The sequence below is a fragment of the Emys orbicularis genome, chromosome 14, assembly GCF_028017835.1.
Source record: "Emys orbicularis isolate rEmyOrb1 chromosome 14, rEmyOrb1.hap1, whole genome shotgun sequence".
NCBI lineage: Eukaryota > Metazoa > Chordata > Testudines > Emydidae > Emys > Emys orbicularis.
In genome coordinates, this window is record NC_088696.1 from 10,776,914 (window position 1) to 10,798,631 (window position 21,718).

Here is a 21,718-nt window from a genome sequence, read left to right on the forward strand (position 1 = left end):
AAACTGCCCCACCTCAAGAAGCTTACAATTTATATATAGACAACACAGGTGTTATCTTACCAGAGCGGGAGCTGAGGCAAAGAAATTTGTGGCAGAGCAGGGCATTGAACTCAGATCTGCTAAGACCCAGTCCAGTGCCTCAACACAAAGCCATTCTTCATCTCCTGGAAGTATCAGAGATATTCCCCTGCCACCAGCCAGTGCGAGAGCTTTAGTCAAAAAAAGCACAAAGCATGCAGCTAAAAGATATTCACTTACAGTTTATTTTTGCCTGAAATTATTTCACATCTCTTTGTACACAGCTACAGAACAGTAGTAAACCATTGGTAAAAGCAACAGTGCTAAGGAAAAACGTTGGCATAATTTTTCTTTTATTTATTTTATTCTTTTCTTCCCGTGCTGTGTTCTTATACAGGTTTGGGATTTGAGAGGGAAAAAAAAACCTGGCACACTAAGTGAGTTAAGACTTAAACCAATTGTTCTCTCTCTCTCTCTCTATTTTTTTTTTGGTAAGAATATTTGGGCAGGGGTAATCTATCTAGCAACAAAGTAAAAAAAAACAAACCCATAAAATAAAAAGCCCCCCAAACAAACCACCCCTGCAACAAAAGCCTGGCTTCCATTGAAGATTATATATATATTTATATATATTTATATATAAAAAAATTACATTGGCTGTATGTTAAATCTTGAGGTGCTCAAGAATAAAATAACAGTGCTAAACTGAAAGAAAAAAATTTAAAAAAAACCAAGCTGCTCTGTACAACAAAGGCTCATTATGAAAAAAAGCCAACAGCATATTTATAAAAGAAACCACAATTTTTGTTTATCATTTTTTAAGCAATTGGGGGGGGGGGGAGAGAGATTTGGAAAGTAGTGGTCACATGTACAGACAGGGCAGAGCCATTAGATCAGTGACAATGTTATTTCTCACTCTCCCAAGAGGAACATGCAAAACAATGCGTGCATGATGAAAGGAAAGGGGGAAAGAAAAAGCTTATGCACGAAATTCCAGGAGAACTTTTGTTTGAAATATTGGACGTAAACAGAAAATGACAGAGGTGACTTGTGAAATTTACCAAGTTGTGTAAATATCTCATTGGTAAAATGACTGACACCGTTTCCCTGCCCCCACCCAAACCCTAACCCTGATATGGCTTGAAAAGGCTAAGAGAAAGATTTCAGTCTTTCAGGAATGAAAGTTATGTCTTTTATTAATACCTGCGCCTCTCCCTTCACACCCTCTTTTTATATATTTTCCTTCTGACTGCATGATGTTAGAGGCATTTTTAAATCAGAAATGCAGTGGAGCGAGGGTTCTGACACAGAGTGAGATTATAGTACGGTATGCACTACTAACAGGCAATTCCTCAAGGAGGGCTTTAAAAAAAAAAAAAAAAAAAAAAAAAAACCAAGACAGCAAACTAGTTAATACAGTACTATATGCAAAAAAAAAAAAAAAAAAAAAAAAAAAGGTAAAAGGATTAACAATTCATAAATAAAAGACAGGTCCCAGACCTGTTATTTGTGAACCATTTTTTTAAATAGGTGCATTATGTAAATCTTATGTACAACAAAATTACTTTGCATAACAATTGCAAGGACACAGGGAGAGGTGCAAATCATGTGGGTTGTTTTTTTATCTTCTCTTGATGTTTTATAGGTTGCCTTCCTGGAACAAACACGGTGAAGGAGGAGGAGTTCCTAATGGATGAACTCCAGCTGAGGGAACCCAATTAAAACCATGAGAAATTGATGTATTCTGTTTTTTTCCTCCACACAGCATAAAACACAAAGGCAAATAAAATCCACAAAGGATGGGGTTTTTCCCCACTCTTTAGAATCCTCTTGCTGCTACAAAGTCTTTTTTTTTTCCAATTTAAATTATGTTGATTTTGAAATTACAAAGCCGAAAGAATTAGGCAGGGTCTGGGCATGCTCAGTTCACCCTCCCCCACACACAGCGACTCCTCTATCTCACAACCACAACTGCTAGAAGTGAAGTCCCAGAACTCACTGCTCTACAGGTATTAGCCAAAAGTTGTTTTATTTTCTGGTTTTGTTTTTAAAATCTTTTTCTTCTTGTCAGAAGCTAAAGAGAGAGAGAGTTCACCAGGCTTCGGTGTAGCGCACATCCACTTCTTTCAGGTTGGGCAATTTAGCCTGTTTTGAAAGGGGAGGAAAAAAAATCAGAATTACTGATAAGATTGGAGGTTCTCACAAGTTTGCATTGTCAGAACAATATGAGGGTTGGTGCAATGAGCGAAACCAAATAGCCACCCCAGAAAGGCCCTGATCCTGTGAACACTTAAGCACGTGCTTAATTTATGCACATGAGGAGCCCTATTGCCTGTAAAGTTAAGCACATGTGTAATTGCTTGATGGATTGAGGCCTTATTCAAGAAACAATGAGAAACCCAGTTTAAAGACATATGAGACCTGGTTCTGGTCTCAGTTACACCAATATAAATTAGGAGCAACTCTACTGGAGCCAATGGGATTATATAGATGCAAGATAAGGACCAGATCCTGGTCTTTAGTTCTGATTATAACCGATTAACACAACTTGCTGTATGTAAAACCTTAAAATGACATTTGTAAAAGCAATCAGCTGACACTCCTGTAGTCGCATAATAAAATACACAGCATCACACACTTCTCCCTCTCTCTCTCGTATCCTAATTTCCCACCCCTTCACCCCAATTTATTATAAAGATCCCAAAAATTGTTAATGACTTTTAGTCTAATTCTGATCTCACTTAAAGTGTAGTTCCATCAACTTCTCTGGGCTACTCCCAATTTCTACGGATGCAGGTGAGATCAGACTCAGGCTCTTTGTGTTGTTGCTATTTGTCAGTTGCATTTCCATGGTCTCTTACTGCAATTGTATAATTCTCTAAAAACAAACACTTAATTAGACTAGCGCCTTACGGGGTTGTTGAAGTTTCTAGGAGTGATTATTACCTCTGCGTTAAGATTTATGTGCACATATATTACGATAAGAGCTAGTCAGAACACTACAGACACTGCCAGCAAATAATTTTTCAGTTAGGCAATGACTTCAGTTGTGGGTGTTTATTTATTGTCTGGTTCAGCCTGCCTAGTACATATGTGGGCGTCTGTGTGCACGCAAGTGTGTCGCTGGTGGAGGGGGGTGGACAGGAAATGTCATCATTGCTATAAGGGTTTGGGGGCTGAATCCTCCCAAAGACGCGTGGGGTGGGGAGGAAAGGTTTTTAATCAAAAAATATACTCACTTTGAAATCGGAATTCCCAACAGATACAAAACCAAGTGCCTAAGGGAAAGCTGGTCTCTCTCTTTGAAAAGTCACCCTCTGTCTGGATTTTTTCCCCTACTACTTTTACAAGTGTCCCCTCAGATGAATGGAAGTAAAAGGGATCAGAGGGAAAATGATTTGTGTATCTGTTATTTCAGCTTGCTTAATTTTGTGCAACTGGCAACACTTCATGCAGGTTTTGCTGTTTGCCCCATATTATCACTTGCTGTGTGGGTCTTGCCATGCAGCGTCAGGGCAGCGCAGAACCAAAACAGGAAAATGTGACTGTAAAGCCACAGAAACTGTCAGGAGAGCTCAGGGGCTGGGGTGGGACCAGAAATTCTTTTAACTAATTTATTTTAACAGACCATGTTTCAGGAGGGTGTTGTTTCTTTCAGGGCCCAATAGTCAGTGACCATGACCGTGTGTGTACATGACAAGTAAATGACAATTTGCTCAAGCAAGTACCTGATGCAAGTGCAAATGTGTTAACTGCATGTACAAATCAGGTGTGCAGTGGCACGTCATTTTTTACATGCACAATTATGATGCACATGCACATTAAGGTTTGGAAAAGCTAGCCCTGAAAAAACCATATGATAATGGTCCTGTGATCAGGTCTATAGGTGAATTCTGTCTCCAAAGCAAGAACTAGGATGTACATTTGCAATGAATCCTCAAAGCAGTTTTTAAATTCTGCTGGTTCCAGGACTTGTCTCAAATTCAAAGCTCAGCCCAGGTTTGCGACCTTTTTGTGTGAACCTAGGACAATCTAAGATTTTGACACAAAAGTCGATGGAACGAGGTGTTCCATTTTGAGTGTCTGGGTTTACAAATCTCCAGAGACGTGACTCACTCAAAACCGAAATGAAGAAAAAGTCTGTGTGAAGTCATGAGAACCAGAACCATCACGCTTCACACAGCCCTTGTCTGAATCCACCCATGGCTGCTTCCCTATCCCTGCTCCACTCCAGCGCATTATGTCACACTGTCTATGAAGTCCCTGGAAGAATGCGGACAACAAACTCTGAACATGACAAACCTTGGTGTGTGGGGCAGTGCACAGGTGGGCTCTGTTTAAAGAGGAGTTCTGCCTTTATAAACATCTAAGTAAAAATGGCACCTTTTTGCCCAAACAGTCTAATTTTCTGTACGTATTCTGAGTCAGATCTCCTAATTAAATTGCTACTCCTTTTAATCCTGGTAGCACCAGAGGACACACGCAGCTCTGGGAGAGTGAACTAGAATCTATTCTAGCTTGTGCATCATTAATAGACCCAATTCAAAATTCTGCAATAGGAACATTTCATTTCTGATGGCACATAAACCAGAAAGAATCCGGCTTGAGTTTCATATTCCCAGCTTTTTACTTATTCATTCAGCAGACTAGATGTGGGTGTCACTGAGAGACAAACACAAAACCTCCCAATGCTATTTCTGCAGTCACTTTTCCCCAAAAAAACCACAGTTTACGCTGCACAGTGTGCTTTTCCTGACTTAAACCTTCCTGGGTTTGTTACGCTCTGTTTAGATGCTCCACACAGACATCTGAATTTAGGCAATGTCCACCTCTTCTTCTGGAGTTTCCAGATCATCCATTTCTCCATGCCTGCTGGACTACAGAACATCTCTTTTTTCAAATAGATGAAATACAAGGTCTCCCCAAAGGCTGCCCCACCAATTACCAATGATGAGGACAAAAATATATAAAGATGCCGCCAACAATCCCACTACCAGCGGAAGACTCAGAACACCACTTCCTTGATACACATTATACTGGCCTAAGCTATCCAAGGTCTTAGTATTTTCATGCGGACGCTGTCAATATTCACAGACTACTGGTTGACTTTTACAAATGGATCTCAAAAACTGAAATACCTTGAGATCTTCATAGGTGTCGGCTGAAAGTTTGGTGCTGTTCATATTTAAGCTACACAGGCTTTTCATGGCTAAAAAAAAGAAAACATACAGAGAGATATTTATGGGCTGGCCTATCTCTAACCACTTAATAATTCTGGTTTATCCATAGGGCAATGCATATACAAAGAGTGGTTTATATAGGCACAGTTATTAAGAATAAAATACGTAACTTCAAAACTGGGCAATGGCATATTGATCCCAGTTCAGGAAGGCCTTTAATGCATGCGCTTAAGCCTCATTGACTTCAGAGAGATTTAAGCACTGCCCTGAACTGCAGCTTTTATTCTCAAGAGCACTGGTTGTCTATGCGTTATTTTGAATAACATCAGTCCACACTGTGGGGGTGTTTATACTGTGCAGGAGAATATGCTGATCACCAATCCACGCAATCTAATTTCATTTTAGGCTACAGCATATTGTTGACCTGATTTTTCTGCCTGGGAAGTCACCACGCCATCAGGTATTGACACATCTGGTAGCTCTTGTGACGTCAGACAGCTGCTGATCTACGTCACAGTTCTACATGCAGTGTGTATGACGTTTATCATAAACCTTGGCATCTACGGTTCCCCAGCCCTCTCATGCAGCTCTCAGCATGTGTGGGATCCTGAATGGCTAGTTCAGAGGTTCCTCTTTACCTATAATGTTAACTAAAGCTGGGGTCTCCCCTCCCAAAAACCACAGACACAAAACATAGCGGGGAATATAAAATTGGTCACCTCCCAAGAGGCTCAGCTGCCCAACTGATTTATAATGCAGCTCCATGTGCCATCTTGGCTTTGCCATTCTCTCTCTGACTCTCCATAAGATCACACTCCCACCAACGGAGGTACACCCACAATGGGGAGTATTAAGGAAGCGGTGCAGGTCTAAGACCAGTGGGCCTGAGCATAAGGTAGAGGTGAATTACTATTGGGGGGAGGGTCCCATGAGGGACACCAAATCCAGCACCTATCCCTGCAGGCTCGGGAGATTCAGATCCCCGTTTTTGCTACTTGCGCCAATGGAAAGCCAAACCTGGACACCCACTGCTCTCTCTAATCATTGCGCAGCACAGAAATCCTTGTCTTTGGCCCACACGAATTCCCCCTCGAGTGTATTTGGGTCACTTACAGCTCAGTGCCAGCAGCCCAGCATCTGTGACGGGAGTCTCACACAAGTTGAGCACTTGCAGCATGGTGAGGTGTTCAGAGAGAAGCCGCAAACCTGCATCTCCAAACTGCAAGGCACAAGCAAACTCCATTAAAATCAGGTAGAATATTGTTCTGCAAGTAACTTGGCTGGGTACGTGGAATATTCAGGGTGTGGTCTGCACAGGAGACTTCACACACTTTCCCCCTCTCTCCCCCCCCCCCAAAATTTTATTACAATCTCAGATGACAAGAGAGAAGGGTGAAGGAAGTATTATCCACATTTCACAGATCCACATTCCACCTGCTCAATGTCATAAACAAGTTTCTGGTAGTTTCACAATTTGAAAACAAATCTCCTGAGTTACAATCTACAAGGCCATTCCTTCACTGGATCGAATCCTTTGAAAATGCACCCCTTATATTAGAGAGTTCCCACCCAGTCTATGTGAAATAGGCGTATGGCAGTCTCAGCCCAGTTCCCAACTGTATCACACCAATTAGCATTAGCTGGCTACTTTGGTGCCAGGAACAATATAGTATTGGTAGGGCAATGGTCTTATTGACTCTGATCTCTGCTATTTCTAAATTCTATGTTGCTGCACAAGATATTCAAAATCAAAGGCAAAATGGCTCCAAACTTGGAATCTCACGTTTCAACTTAAAAAACAAAACAAAAACAAAAACCAGAGGATTATTTCACCCCAAAATTTGTGCTTTTTTTTTTTTTTTGGCAAGAGATTAGGCTCCTTGTCCAACAAAAATGAACTCATTTTGAGCAAGAGGCATCTCCAGAAATCACATATCAAAAGTCTGAGAACATTCTGGTGAGACATTTTGTCCAATTTTGCACCAAAAAAGGGACATTTGTTGTTTGCAAAACTCTGTAGAACAAAATGGCAAAAATGTTCATGTGAAATATTGAGGAGAAAGAGTCACAAATGTTGCACAGCTACATTGGGAACCAATGCACTATTTCTGGTGAGCTCTACCATGAAGTGCTAATATTGCAGGGACAAAATCTATTCAATATTGGACCCTGGAGACCAAAACCAGCATGGAATGTAAAGAAAAATAAAATCTTAAATGCCCTTCTTGTTAAATGTAGGGTAATTTATTTAATGAATTTGGCCTCTTTCTGTTAACAAAAATCACCATCAGCTGATTGCAATTTCCTCACATTTATTCATTATTTGATTTTTTCCCCCTCTTCTGTTCTTGTTTTTTAAACGCTGGATTCATCACGATTCATGGACGATTCACTACAAGTAGCTTGAACATTATCTACAGACTGTATTGAGATTGGTCAGATAAATAGCATGGAATTGTCTCTCTTTCCTAACTAAATGAAAGCGCTAGCATTTCCGAGGCAAACACACTGACATTTATGATCTAAAATTTTGTTTCGACAAAGTCAAGGCTGGAGCACTCGAGTGTTGATAAGCAGCAATCACTAAAGAGGTGTGATGTGACCAAAGGAAATTCATTTCAACGTCTGAAAATATTTGTAGAGTTTTGCATTGCAGTTCTTACCCCCTGAGATGACAATATGCCTTCTAAAATAAGGAAAACATGGTTGAAACTAAGCCATAAACCAGCATATAAAAATAGCAGGAAGGCAAATGCATTCTAAGGAGGCCTCTTCACGCATCAGAACTCACATTCTTCTCACAATGACATAACCTGCAATTTCAGAATTAGTCAGCACTGCTTCCGTCTCAGTCCTTCTGTCTGCAAAACACATACCTGAGTTGACCACAGGTTCAGCTGCTTGAGCGAAGGCAGTTTGATGAGGTGCTCAGCACAGGCACTCGTTACATTGGTGAAGGCCAGGCTGAGGTTTTCCAAATTTCCAAAGGATCCCGAACTTAATAACCGGGCCAGGTCCGCATCCTGAAAGCAAATATCAGTGTGATAAACAGGAGAATACTCGGTCTGCAACCATCTGCAGTAACCTGACTGATATGCTGGCCAGCAAGAGTTGCACAATTGCACCGCATGTTTATAGCAATAAAACAGAACTACTCTGCATGGTTGCTTGTTTGGCGAAGAGCTGAACACTTGTGTCAGCATTGCCTCATAAACCCTTGAAAAATGAACCCAGCTGAGTCTAACATTACAACAAAATCTTCTTTGCAAGTGTATTATTATGAAAGCCGTGGGATTCATTGTCAGATTACCCACAAGATATGTTATTTACCCAGATCCAAAGTCTATTCCATTTCAAGTTCTAGGTCCCAATTCTGCTCAACTCAATTAACTGACTTCACCGGGATTAATCAAGGTGTACGTCATTGTAGCCAACTGTAACTGTGATTGTCTGTTTCAAACTTTCAAATGTAGAGTCCAGAATCAGACGTTCTGAAGTTTGCTTAAGTTTTCTGTAAAATCCTGCCCTCAAATCCATACACCAGATTCTACTGTAAATTCCAAATCTACGCACGGATACGTATCTGACAATCTGAGCCGCACTTGTAGTGGCACTAAAATCTGCTGCACAGACCTAAAAGCGCAAGTTTCCCCTTACTTGTGGAATCCCCAATGGAATGGCTGCCCTTTAGACTGACAAAACTACTGGGGCCAATCTCTCCCTGTGCAGCCCGTGACAACGGTACATCAGTATGTCTAAAAAAGGAAAGACAAAGCCTATTTTTTCTATTAACAAGACTAACTTACTGTGGATTTGGATGGCAGTGTTAACCGTGTGGGACCACCTTTCCTTTGCTGTAACAGAGAACATACTTTGGTTACACAGGCCATTGTCCGCATTTCAGATCTCAACCAGAATACAGCAAGTTTTTAAGCCAGAACACGCCCTGCCCCAGTTCCTAAGCTTCTTGCCAGTTCTCCCACCAGCTTGCCTTGTTCTTCTAGGTGGACTGAATTTATTCTCAAAGTATGCAGCAGCAATGGAACCAAGATAGGTTTGTTGCTGCTGAAGCGAGTTCCATGCTCGAGCACTTGATGCTTTTTGGTGCAATCAGGCAATGCTCTGCCTGGGTTCAACAAGGCAATATGAGGTTAGCCTCATTGATGAAATAATCTTGTGAAGCGGGGCTAAGATGTAGGAACAGGGTAGGATTCTGCTGCTGGTCAGAACATTCATTTTATTTTAGTAAATCATTGTTAACCTGGGCACGTTCTTTCTTTGGACAGAGTGGAGAGAGAGAGAGAGAGAGAGAGAGAGACAGACAGACAGACAGAGACAGATGTTTGGAAGGACCAAGAGGAATCACTGCAAAATGGACAAAATTCATTTTGAATTTGTAACTCTCGTGTTTAAAACCAGGAAATTCAACACGAGGAACTTGTTAACAAGCTTTAATGCTGCTTGAACTCGTCAGACCATTTGATTTAGGCCTCGGGTCCATCACCTGGGAACTGAACAAAGCACTAAAGCTGCATCCCAAAGATGATGATGAAGTTCTAAGCACTTCAAAATGCCAGGCTATGCTGCAACCCAAATGCCACCGGTGTGTAATAAGGTAGCAGGATGTGACAATCCGACGTACAGTCAGATGTCACCATTGTTCTTTATGCTGATTGGAGACAGGTTATTGAATCTCAGACAGGAGCATAATATGTGCTCAAACTCACAGAGAAATATCACACTAGGGATACATGTACAATGAAATCCTCTGATTACAGTTCCCACTCTGCTGCTCACAGGGAACTTCACACCCTGGTTGTCTTTCCTTTGCACCTCCATTTCTGGAGAGTCCAGGCTGCTATGTACTGTGGCAATATCATATGCAGGGTGACATACCAGTTCTTTTAATTCCCTCTGCCTGTCACACAGCTGTTCATACATTCTCTTTCCCACGTCCGTGCTTTCCAGGGTAGAGATGATCTGGAGCTGCGTGTCATTGTTGTCGATGATGTTATATTCCAGCATCAAACACAGAATCTAGCAGGAGAACAAAAAAAGAAGATCACTCAGTGGGAGCTTTGCCGTTCATTTCTTCTGAATATCTTGATTGTGGTGAGGATCCTGGGATAGACGCGAACTACAGTATGAAATTCTACAGTCTGCATTATTATGCAGGAAGTTGGCCTAGGTGATCTTAATGGTCCCTTCTGGCCTTAAAATCTACCAATCCTAATTTACTGATGGTAAAGAATGGCTTTTGGTCTCTGAACACTTGACCTATCCACCCTACCCTCTACGTCTGTCCTCTTCAGCCATTCAATATCACATGGCAATTAAAAAACAGCTTTTCTCTCCTGATAGTTTTTGACTGATTTTCTCTTTTTACCAAAATCCTTTTAAAAATGTAAAATTCAAGCATCAGAAGAACTCAGGCAACACAGTATTCAACTTCATTCAGCAAATCCCCCACTATTAAAGGGATTAATAATAAATAATAAATGATAATACCTAAAGGCTCTTCTAGAGCATTTTTCACCAATAGCTCTCAAAGTGCTTTTACGAAGAGGTCAGTATCATGATGTCCCATATTAGAGATGGGGAAACCGAGGCACAGAGCAGTGAAGTGACTTGCCCAAGGGCACCTAGTAGGGCACTGGCAGAGCTGGGAACAGACCCCCCAGTCTGCTGAGTCCCAGTCAGCACTCTATCCACTGAGCAACTCTGCCTCTTCTTAATATAGATACAATTAAAATTACCTAAAGTAAATGAAATAAGCTAGTGAAGAACTAAAACTCCTTTTCCCTATTTAATCATCTCATATTTCCCTCTGAACCAAAACAAAGCCACATTTCCAAAGAAGCCTCCTCTAAAAGGCACCCACAAAAATGACATGGCACACCTGTTAGTGCAAGACCAATATGCCACTCCATGCACTAAAAGTGCACGTTGGTGCAAACAAATGACAATTTCCAATGCACTTTTTACCTGGATGCTAATTTTGCAGGTGCAGTTTAAAATACTCTCTTTCTAAAAGTGTGACCCCATAAATTTTTTGATTAGCTACGAGAAATACAGGTTTCCTAACACTTGATGGAGCCTACAGATGGAGATTTATGTATAAAAGTTATGCAGGGCATCTGAATGTCTTTAAAAACTTCCGTCCTGTCCTGCACTACATATCTCCCCCTTCCATACACTGCTGAACTAGACATCAGCCTCCTCAAGGATTGGCTGTCATGGTGCCCTAGCCCTCACAACCCCACTGCCTTTGTCTGTCCTATTCTACACAGCCATTGCAATCACTGTCATTTCTTGATTCAAAAGCACATAACATCATGGAACCTCTGACTGACTACAGTGAACATCCTTCCAAACGTATCTACAGCCACCTTTCATGTATCTCATGCTCATAATTGTGGCAAAACAATATTTCATGGCAACCACATAATCAAAAGAACAGAACATCCCTCACTATTTGTTTGATTTGACTATACAATAGCTTTAAAGTTGGCCTAATGTTTCTATAATCCCAGTAGGTCTTGTTCTGGAAGAGGCAGTAAAGGATTCTGACACGATTTATTGCCCACAAAACATATTTGAGTGGTTACTCTAGGAATTACCTCCACCATGGTCTGGTTGCCCCTCAGAGCCAGGAGCATGCAGGGTCCAAGTTTGTTTTCAGCCAGCGAAAGCAGGAATTTTTTTGTCTTATAACAAGACCCCATTAAAATATGAACCTGTTTAGAAGAGAAGATTGGTAGAGATTAGAGAAGTAATGTGGATGTCCCTAAAACAGTCAAAGAGCCACATCCCATCTACCGCAAGGGAAATTGTACCAGTCAGTACTGTGACAAAGAGCTTGCAATATTTCAATAGCTTCATTGCAAAAAAGGCCATCTTTGCATTCTTCTTGAATGATCCCTTGATCGCTCGTTGATTTCAATGGGACTAATTCACTGAGAAAGGTGCTACCCAGCATGATTCGTGGGAGCAGATTCTGGCCCTTAGTGAATATAGGGTTAATGAAGGAACTGAACTGACAGTACAGGAAAAGTCCTCCAATTACCCAAGGACAGGTGGGCAGTGACAGTGCAGTCTTCCCCACACAGCCCTGATCTAGAGGGACAGGAGAGTAGCCCAAATGCAGCTTTCATGCTCATTTGTAGCTCAGTTTCTCTTCTGGGACGGCCAATAAGGAAGCCGGGTGAAGTACTGGGGTGGTATTGGCAATCAACCCATTTCATAGAGGCCACTGGATCGCTGCTGATGGCTTTTGGTTCATGCTGCTGACCTAGTTGGATGAGAGCCTCTGAGCGAGGCGAGTAAGTCTTTCTGACAAGGGGCACCACCACCTGTTCCCTGGAACAAGAGGTTAGCCTATCAGAGTGGCTGCTTGGAAAACTGGGGGTGTGCATGTGTGAGAGGAATGCCTTGGGAAGGCAGGGTTCCCCCCAGAGGTCATAGAATATCAGGGGTGGAAGGGACCTCGGGAGGTCATCTAGTCCAACCCCCTGCTCAAAGCAGGACCAATCCCCAACTAAATCATCCCAGCCAGGGCTTTGTCAAGCCTGGTCACGGGAGTGAGCTGAGCCAGAAGCTGGGAAACTTCCTTTTCCTTTCCCATTCATGAGACACTGTTTTGCTTTCTCTTCCACACATTTTTTCCCCCCTTGAAGATAAGACTTCACTGAGCCCCTCTTCGTTCGTCTCTGCTGAGTCATTCCGCCAGCTTAGACTCCATATTCTACGGCCAATCCTGGAGCCGTGACATCACAACATACGCAGAGATAGTTTTATGCCAGGAATGCAAAGTCACTTGCAAAATTCAGTCAAGAAACTGGACTCTTCTCATAGAAGAGAATGGCAAAGACCTTATTCTAATTCCAAGGCGTCTGGAATGGAGAGTCCTGGACTTCTCGCTCACCATGGCACTGTACATAGAATGCTATTTAGAAATCACGCATTGGCTTCCTCGCCGAACAGTGCGTGTGACCTTTTACAGCTTCTCCTGGGCCAGGCTGACACTTGGCACAGCATGCAGTGAGAGCTGCATCTCTCTGAAGCTAACAGCATGGCTATTCCACAGCAGATAGACCATTTCTACACAGTGGCCACATATATTGCATAAGACTGAAGGAAAATTTGGATCTGTGTGTGCATGCAAAGAATACAATGCAACAGATGGACGACAAATGAGGTTTGAGGTATGATTTCTATACAGACTCCACATAGGGTATGGCCTTAGATGTTTTAGAGGAGATCCACGTTATAAGCTTTGCCCCAGGCCTCATGAAGTTCCTCAGTGCTACCGCGAGATTGGACTCTGCTAGAGAACAGCTGAAACCTCATGGAAAACTCTGAAAATTATTCTACAGCAGAAACCATTCTGCACACAGAGTAGATCATATACTACTGTATCTTTTTTCATGCCTCATTTTATTGTCAGTGAGGACTTTCCATTAACAAAGGATCATTGTTTCCTAAGCGTTGATTTGCTGCTGCTGTCTGTAAGCGAGGTGCTTTCCGAGCCAAAAGGTTCTCATTTTCAGGCAAATGTCCCTATTAATATTTTTTTTAAGAGCAGAAAAAAATACTGAAATGCTAAGGTTCAAGTCAGAACAGGATTTTTTTCAAGCTTTACAGTTAGTCATTCATAGCTCTTTAAATATTTATCAATATCCTTTTAAAGAGCCCAGGCTATGCCATATCGCTATGGGCTAGGAGCATCAGGCTCTCTCATGCTACCTTGGGCTTGTCAATGCCATGCAGTCACACAGCTCCCTCAAGAGCAATGATTCAGTTTTAACAAAGACAGGGATTAGGACTGGCAAGGACAGAACACAGAAGAGAAAAAGCTAAGCTGTGACCAGGATCCAGTTTACAATTCGCTGATCAGCTTGAGTTTCAGTGACTGTACAGATAGGCACGTAGGTACTTACATCACCCAAGAGGATCATTTTCAAAAATGCCTATGGGACTTAAGCTCCTAAGTTAGTGACAGATCACTGTCGGCTCTGAGTGCCTCACAAACATTAATACAGGTCTCCTCACAACAGGAAGTGGGGAAGGAATATCTCCCCACTCTACCTTACACATTGGGCACAGAGGGATGTAAACGACTCACATGGGAAGTCTGTAGCAGAGCCAGGAAATGAACTCGGATCTCCTGTGTCCATTGCCATGATTTCTAACAGTAGCAATAACTGGCAGAGCAATGTTGATGTTCTCCAATTAAATCCCCCAGAAGAAAACAGAATATGAAAACATGCAGATAGAGAAGAGACACTAGACAGAAATGTTAAAATGTGTGTGTAAATATTGGTTCCAATGTTTCGGTTTCGTTGAAAATCCACAGTAACCTACAATCCTCAGACCGAAGGCTTTGGGGGTGGATGTCATGAACAAAATCCCTTTAGGTGACTGTATTTTACTGACAATCAGATCATTAATGGTGATCACCACCCAATGGGAGTTTTGGGGGTGGGGGTGTGATACCAATAAAATAAATGGGTCAAATTTTTAAAAATGAGAATGCAAATTCAGTTATTTGCATGTGCAAGCACATCTGTCTGTCTTTTATTGTGCTAGTGCCTGTCTGTCCCATACAAATGCTCAGTCTGCATGTTCAAAAGTGTGGATGCCACTCCTGCATTGTGTGAGACAGCATCCACTTCTGAAAATGTAGCTCCTAACTTCCTTTTAAAAAACACCCGCTTCTGTTTGTTTTAAGGCTGTGTTGAGGGAACTTATTTAATGATCTATAAACACTACGTGTATGGCTTTCTTGTTAACATACAAGCCAAATTGCCATTGTAAGTGAGAACAATGGATTACAACCGGTTATATGAAGGTTTGGATTTACTGGTTAAACACTGATGGTTCACAGTGTCATAATTTTGCAAGACAGGGACAAAGCAAATAAAGCTACTTATCACCAGCTACATATTGGCTAAAGACTACAAAGAAATTACTAAACTCACGTTATTGCAGACACGTACCATACTGGCAAATAGTTCTCCGTCGTCATCACAGGCCACTCCCCCGGGACTGTATAGCTGGAACCAGCCATCTTTGCCAGCCCGCACACTCAGCAAACACGAGTGGACCTGCCAGACAAAGCAAAGACATTTGGAAGGTTAGGGTTACCGCCAATATTCTCAGCACGTCCAGCATGTCACCCAGTATCCCCAGAGCAGACACTCCACAAACCAAATTCCTGTTTTGGTGTTAATATGATTATTTACAGAGCTGCAGGCAATTCATGATTTTTGCATCACTCAACGGAGTCAACACTTGAACAAGGAGTGGAACTCTATCAATGCTGGCTGAACAGCCCTTTTCATTTCCTTCACACAAAGCTCAAAACGGCATTAATCTAGAGCAGCTCCACGAGAAAACAAAAGGCTTAAATTCCTGAGCTCCCTTCACCACGTGCGTCTTAGTTTCTGGTGTGAGCGGAACACCAACAATGGCAGATTGTGGCTTGCTCATTCGACTTATAAAATTTTGTTATTCTTCCTGCTGCTATGAAACCTCACCAGGTGCAAGGGGTGAAAGCCAGGGAAGAGACTGCAGCAGACACAGAAAAGGCAGAAACTGGGCAGAAGAACTGGCCCAAACAACTGGCACTCATTAGGCTCTGCACATGCCACTGCCATTGTAGCTTCTATTCTATCTAGCTCCATGGGCTTTAAGAGGAGTCCTCCCCCTTCTTGGACTCTGATGCATTGCAGCAAGCAGTCCTACTTGTCAAGTATCAGAGGGGTAGCCGTGTTAGTCTGGATCTGTAAAAAGCAACAGAGAGTCCTGTGGCACCTTAAAGACTAACAGATGTATTGGAGCATAAGCTTTCGTGGGTGAATACCCACTTCATCAGACGTCTGACGAAGTGAGTATTCACCCACGAAAGCTTATGCTCCAATACATCTGTTAGTCTTTAAGGTGCCACGAGTCCTACTTGTGACTCTCTCATTTTAATGGGCATAGCTTTATTTCAGGTTTTTGGTGAGGGGGAGGTGAAGCTAATTATCTTGCATTTGGGTACGTACATAATCTTGGGCCAAATTCATCAGTGGTGTAATTCTATAGAAGTCAATGGAGTTACCCCAGAGTGGCGAGTTTGACTCAGAGAGTCAAAAAAAACCAAAAAACCCCGAATGCCAAAAATTCTCAGCACGGACGACAATTCAGGTTCAGCTTGCTCCTGGCCTGTAGTTCTGTGGTAGCTCTTTTTCACTGCATGCTGATATAGAAGATTAATGGAGAGGAGAGGCCCTGTCTGAATCAGCTGCAGCTGACTACGTTAAACAAGTTACATATGTGGCTGTGAAGCAGTCAGCCGTCACGACGCAAGAGCTATGCACTGATTCCAGGAATACCCTTCTTTGTTCATGAGAACAAAGTCACTGGCACACAACGAAACTGAAACGCAGCTAAACAAAAACTTGTTGTTTTGTAAATCACAGGATCCAGAGCTTGCTGCTTCCCTGTTTTCAACAGACGAGGAAGAGCCTGAGGGAGCATACAGCAAATAGGAAAATAATTCTTGCCGGTTGCACTTTACTGCAAAGCAATGACATCATCAACTAATTTCTGCCACAGAGGATGGAGGACATGTTTATATACAAGGCAAGAAGCCATTCATAATACTGCAGCCTATACCCTGAATGCATTTCGGCTCTCTAGGTGAATCAAGGGCAGCAGACTGAGAACTACACAGTGCTCTGGCACTCGTACTGCTTCATGCAGAAACGTTTTGACAAGTGCACTCACAATCCCTTTGATTATTACTCTGCTTAAACTGGAAAAAGAGACTCACTTCTTGTCTTGGGTCTTCCGCAAATCTCTGAATCACATATTTCAGCTCCCTAAAAAAAAAAAAAAAAAAGGATGAAAGCCAACAGTTGATTGGTTGCAGAATTCACACAGGTGTCACATTTCTTGTGGCTTACACTTTAAATTTATATATTTGCAGGTTAGAGAGAAATAAATGGAACAGCGTTCACAAGAAGTAGGTGGTCTAAAAGTGATAGTGCCTATTTAAAATAGGCTTGGAAAGCTTTCGATGATGCACAGTGAGAAACTGTTTTGTAAATTCTATCAGTATCAAATGTCTTTAGTCCGTGGACTTTTGCTGCAGCAGTAAATTACAAAGTAAACCACATAACTCTATTACTAACAGAACATACGCTCAGACCATCACAGACAAAAATATTGGAGACAAGACGCCAATCGACCCATCCTTGCTAGTGCTACCTTGTTTATGGTATCGTAGAAAGGCATTTTAAAGAAACAAACACTTACTTTGTGAATTTCTCATGTGCAAGAGCCCTGCAATTAAAAACAGAAAGGTCTGAGAATTTGATTGATTGATTGATTTTTGCAATTCTTACCCAACACATTCCCTAAACATGCAAAACAACTGCAGCCCACATGACATAAAAGGGACAATATTGCAGACATAGACTGAGATAGAAAACCCCCTTCATTTAACAGTTACGAAAAACCAATAGCACAGGGACAAAATCCAGTCGTTTTTACCCAGTCTTTATTTAGACAAAATTCCCATTAACTTAAATGGGAGGTTCAAGTCAGCAGAAAGAGAGTAAAGGACTTCACGATTTGGCCACTGAACTTAGATTTGTAAACAGAATTTTGGCTCCCTTAAAGACCCAGGTGTGTTCTTTAATTGCACTGCAAGGCTCGGTCACAACTAATTAGCGTCGTACATCAGTAAAGCAATTGTTGGTCATTTTGTAAAGTGCATTGCATCATGGTACTGAGTTATACTCCCCCCCCGGGGAACCTCAGGAAGACTGACTCAGGCAAATGATGCCACTGTTTCATATTTCCCAAGCCATGCTATAACCCAGGTAGCCTGATGCAGCGGAGTTGGACCTTGGTACTTCAAGGCATTGGGCCACTGGGGGACATGATAAGCTAGCAAATTGTACAATTATAGGCTGTAATGTTCACCCTTGGAGATTTACATTTTATAAACACTAGTGCTCATTAATAGGTTTCCGAGGGAGCTTGGCTGCTCCTTAGGTGGCAGGGCAGCTTCTTCTTTCTATCAAAACACTGTAATACAAACAATTTAAGTCTTGATCACGTGGATGAAACGTCCTTGGATAGTAAGTCATGCGCTTCCTCCTCCCCCACTACAACTCCCTCCCCTCCTTAGCGTATCAAATTGCTCATTCCTCTCCATGATTGTCTTGGAAAAAAGGGGAGAGGGACACAGGGCCAGGAAAACTTCATGCCTCTCTTTTTCTGTGGCCACATGGCACAAGTTCCATTGGACTTTTCCAAAGTACAAGTTCTCCAGTGCAACAAGGTTTAACAGACTGTAGAGATTGTACCATAAAACAACCACACCAACAGGGATCTCAATAAACAATCTGGTGCTGTGAACTTACTCCTTGGGAAATGGGATAGGTTGAAGCAAGCTGGCCAGAGCTGGTCTCCAGTCATCATAGTCCGACCTAGGAGAGGAACATTGTTATTAGCACCAAGATGTTTTAATACAGACTGTCAGCAGTTGGTTCAATGAGTCAGAAGTCATTTACTGTAAGCAGCAGTAACTTCTCTGATTTACTGAAGCGCTCTAACGATCTAGGGTGACATTTTCCCTTTTCATTTTCAGCATGTTCTCCAGCCTGGCACAATAAATCACATATTTACAATGAAATGCTGAGACTTGACCTCCAGAGTCCTCCTCCATGTCACCTTAAAGACGTTAGTTGTTTACGAGACCTTCTAGCATTTAATTGCTAGGTAATATTTTCATCTAACTCTGAACTGCAGTTACCAAGCCATTATTATTTACATCTCCACTCTGAACTTTAATCAGACCTTTTTTTTTTTTTTAAATAGTGGAGGGTGGGGGATGAGCCAGATTACAAAGCTGCCTTCACATTTGCCCTACAAGTACCGAGTGCAATTTTACAGCCTGCTTCATAAAACAATTACATATAGTTAATTTGAGATTTCTGTGAACTTCACTTGGTGCGCACTCACAACTGATTAGACCGTTTTTCCTTCTGCCTCTCAGAGGCAGCCGCTCCATTATATGACAAAGAGGCATGCAATCAATGGAATAAAAGGGTAAACTCTCTGCTCCAGAGAAGAAAGTATGCCCAAAGAAAAAGAAATTAAAATACTCGGCATATGGGAAAGATGCCATTCAAATCAGACAAGGACCAAGGGATGATTTAGATCATGAAAGGGAAAAGACAGCATTATCATTTTCCAAAGACGACATTGTTTGCACAGATATATTTTGTTTTGAAAATACTTCAGCAGTGTTGTATGTGTGTCTGGGGAGAGGGAAGGCATAGCAAAAGAGGGTAGAGGACAAGAGACCTATTTAAGTTGATCCCACACAAAGAAAGGGAAACAATTCATAAGTGGAAATATCTCCCCTCTGTAAAACATTAGTAGGATGTATCCTGCTACTTGATTCATTTTATTTTCATCTTCAATGTCTGTAGACATAGTTGACCTTATCTGAGGTGCATTCCAAAGGAGGATGTTCACGTGAACTGGGCTAGAGGGAATGATCAGCTTCAAGTGTAAGTGTCCTTTACTGGAAAATCAATTCCCTCAATCTGCCCACAAGGTGGGAACTGCTCGAATGGATGGGTCAATAGGGAGAAGCAGGGAAGGTACGTTTTGGATGAATAATACTCCACACTCTTTCATCAAAGGATCTCAAACAACAATTAATTAATTAGGCCCCACAACGTGCTGTGCAAAGAGTATTACTACAACCATTTTATAACCATTTACAGATGAGTCAAATGACGCAAAGAGAATGTAAATGATTTGACAAGTCTGTGGCAGAACTGGGAATAGAACCCAAGAGTCCTGATGCCCAGTTCTCTGTCCTAAATACTAACACTCCCACTTATTATGAGTAAGAAGTCCAGGAGCTCCTGGCCGAAACATATGCTGATCCCAAGCTAAGCTCTTAATATGAGACAAACACTGTGGAAGATCTAAAAAAGATAGCGTAGGAGAGATTTTAGCTCTTCCTAGCACTGTTGCCTTTTAGATTGGTTTTAAAAGCTAGGAGAGTAGGGACTCCAGCTTCATTTCAAACTTGGCACAAGATTATGATGTCTCCTCAGAGATGAACAAAGCGTAATGTTCTCGGATGTGCATCGTGTACTGATAGCACTAAGATCACACTACTCAGTTAACAGGCAATAAACATAGGAACCCACCCAACAGTTATAAAAGAGCAGAAGAGGTTCTGTCCCAGAGAGAAGAAAATATAGACAAAGTGCTGCGTCCAAAGGGCCTACCAGCCTTCCCTAGTGGAGCCAAGTCAATCCATCACATATAAAACAGATTTTCCATAATCTTTCAGATACACAGTTTAACATACAGTAAAATCCAGTCCACTAAACATCAATGACGCAAAGAAAATCTGCATGCATGAATATAGGATTATTAACAACAATGTAAGGAGCTGATGAAATTCCAACTCGAGACAATCAAAATGATCAAATTAACAAGGGAGGCAAATAAATATAGCCAAGAGTATTATGACTCCAGCTCACCGGAAAACCTGGCACCCTTTTCTGCTATGGCTTCCGAACACCACAACCCCTTGGGCGTCTGAAGGCATAGAAAACACATATATGAGTGATCCAAGAGCCCTGTGAGCTAGGATAGACCCATATCCTAGTGGTCTCTCTTCCACCCTACCATGTGGGAGACCTGCGTTTGATTTCCACTTTAGGCACATTTCCGTCATATGACGTGTAACTCAGTGAGGAAACATGACAATGAAAGGCATGCATTTTTGGTTCCTGTATTCCAGAGAACAGCCTGCTTTTTCATGATCATATAACCAGCTAGCACATTTACATTCTGAGCAGCTCCTCCTAGCAGGCAAGGGGTCTCAAATACTGTGGCCAACATAGAGTTTAGGGACATGATTTAGAGATTTCTCCCGCCTCCTCCCCGAACGCCCTTGTCAAGAAACAGTAAAAGAAATTGGTGTAAGGTGGCAGCATGACTCAGTTTTCTCCAAGACTCCAAACAAACAACAGTTGAGAATCTTGGCTATGTCCTCTAATAAATCCAACTTGTTTATTGCCCTCTTGTTATCTTCAGTACTTGAGGCCCAAAGCAAATCTCATGTCAAGGTATGGTGCTCTGCAATAGAAAGCCTCAGGTCTATGGCAGTGATTCTAAAAGGCATCAGGCCTGATCTTGCCCTCTGTCACACTGGTGTAAATCAGGAGCAACTCCACTGCAGTCAGGGAAGTTACACCGGTGTACAACCAGCGTGAGACCAGAATCAAGCCCACTGCAGCTACAGTACTCTTTGAGCTTTCATTCACAGAGTTTCTTCCTGAAAACACACAGCACTTTTGTGGACTGTGAGCACAGCTCTCAGCACTGCCAGTTTTACAGACACTAGGCAAGAATAGCACTATACTATAGCCAGCTCCATTATGTGCTTCAGGGGAGCAGGTCCCAAAGAAGGAATTCTTTAGAGGAGCAGG

At 42.0% G+C, this 21,718-nt stretch overlaps 1 protein-coding gene across 2 annotated transcripts in view; it reads right to left on the reverse strand.

The window, feature by feature from the left end:
• Positions 1 to 1,786: 1,786 nt before the first annotated feature.
• CMIP (c-Maf inducing protein) overlaps positions 1,787 to 21,718 on the reverse strand; it is a 173,473-nt gene continuing 153,541 nt past the window's right edge. The window contains exons 11-21 of one of the 2 annotated variants that reach the window (XM_065416378.1): positions 18,617 to 18,682; positions 17,502 to 17,528; positions 17,017 to 17,065; positions 15,197 to 15,304; positions 11,819 to 11,935; positions 10,095 to 10,235; positions 9,005 to 9,052; positions 8,075 to 8,221; positions 6,312 to 6,417; positions 5,157 to 5,227; positions 1,787 to 2,163 (exon numbers count right to left, since the gene is read on the reverse strand). In XM_065416378.1, the coding sequence (XP_065272450.1) occupies positions 2,110 to 2,163; positions 5,157 to 5,227; positions 6,312 to 6,417; positions 8,075 to 8,221; positions 9,005 to 9,052; positions 10,095 to 10,235; positions 11,819 to 11,935; positions 15,197 to 15,304; positions 17,017 to 17,065; positions 17,502 to 17,528; positions 18,617 to 18,682 (934 nt within the window). In that variant the 3' untranslated portion in view covers positions 1,787 to 2,109. Of the gene's footprint in view, positions 2,164 to 5,156; positions 5,228 to 6,311; positions 6,418 to 8,074; positions 8,222 to 9,004; positions 9,053 to 10,094; positions 10,236 to 11,818; positions 11,936 to 15,178; positions 15,305 to 17,016; positions 17,066 to 17,501; positions 17,529 to 18,616; positions 18,683 to 21,718 lie in introns of both variants that reach the window. The other variant, XM_065416377.1, reaches the window with a different exon arrangement.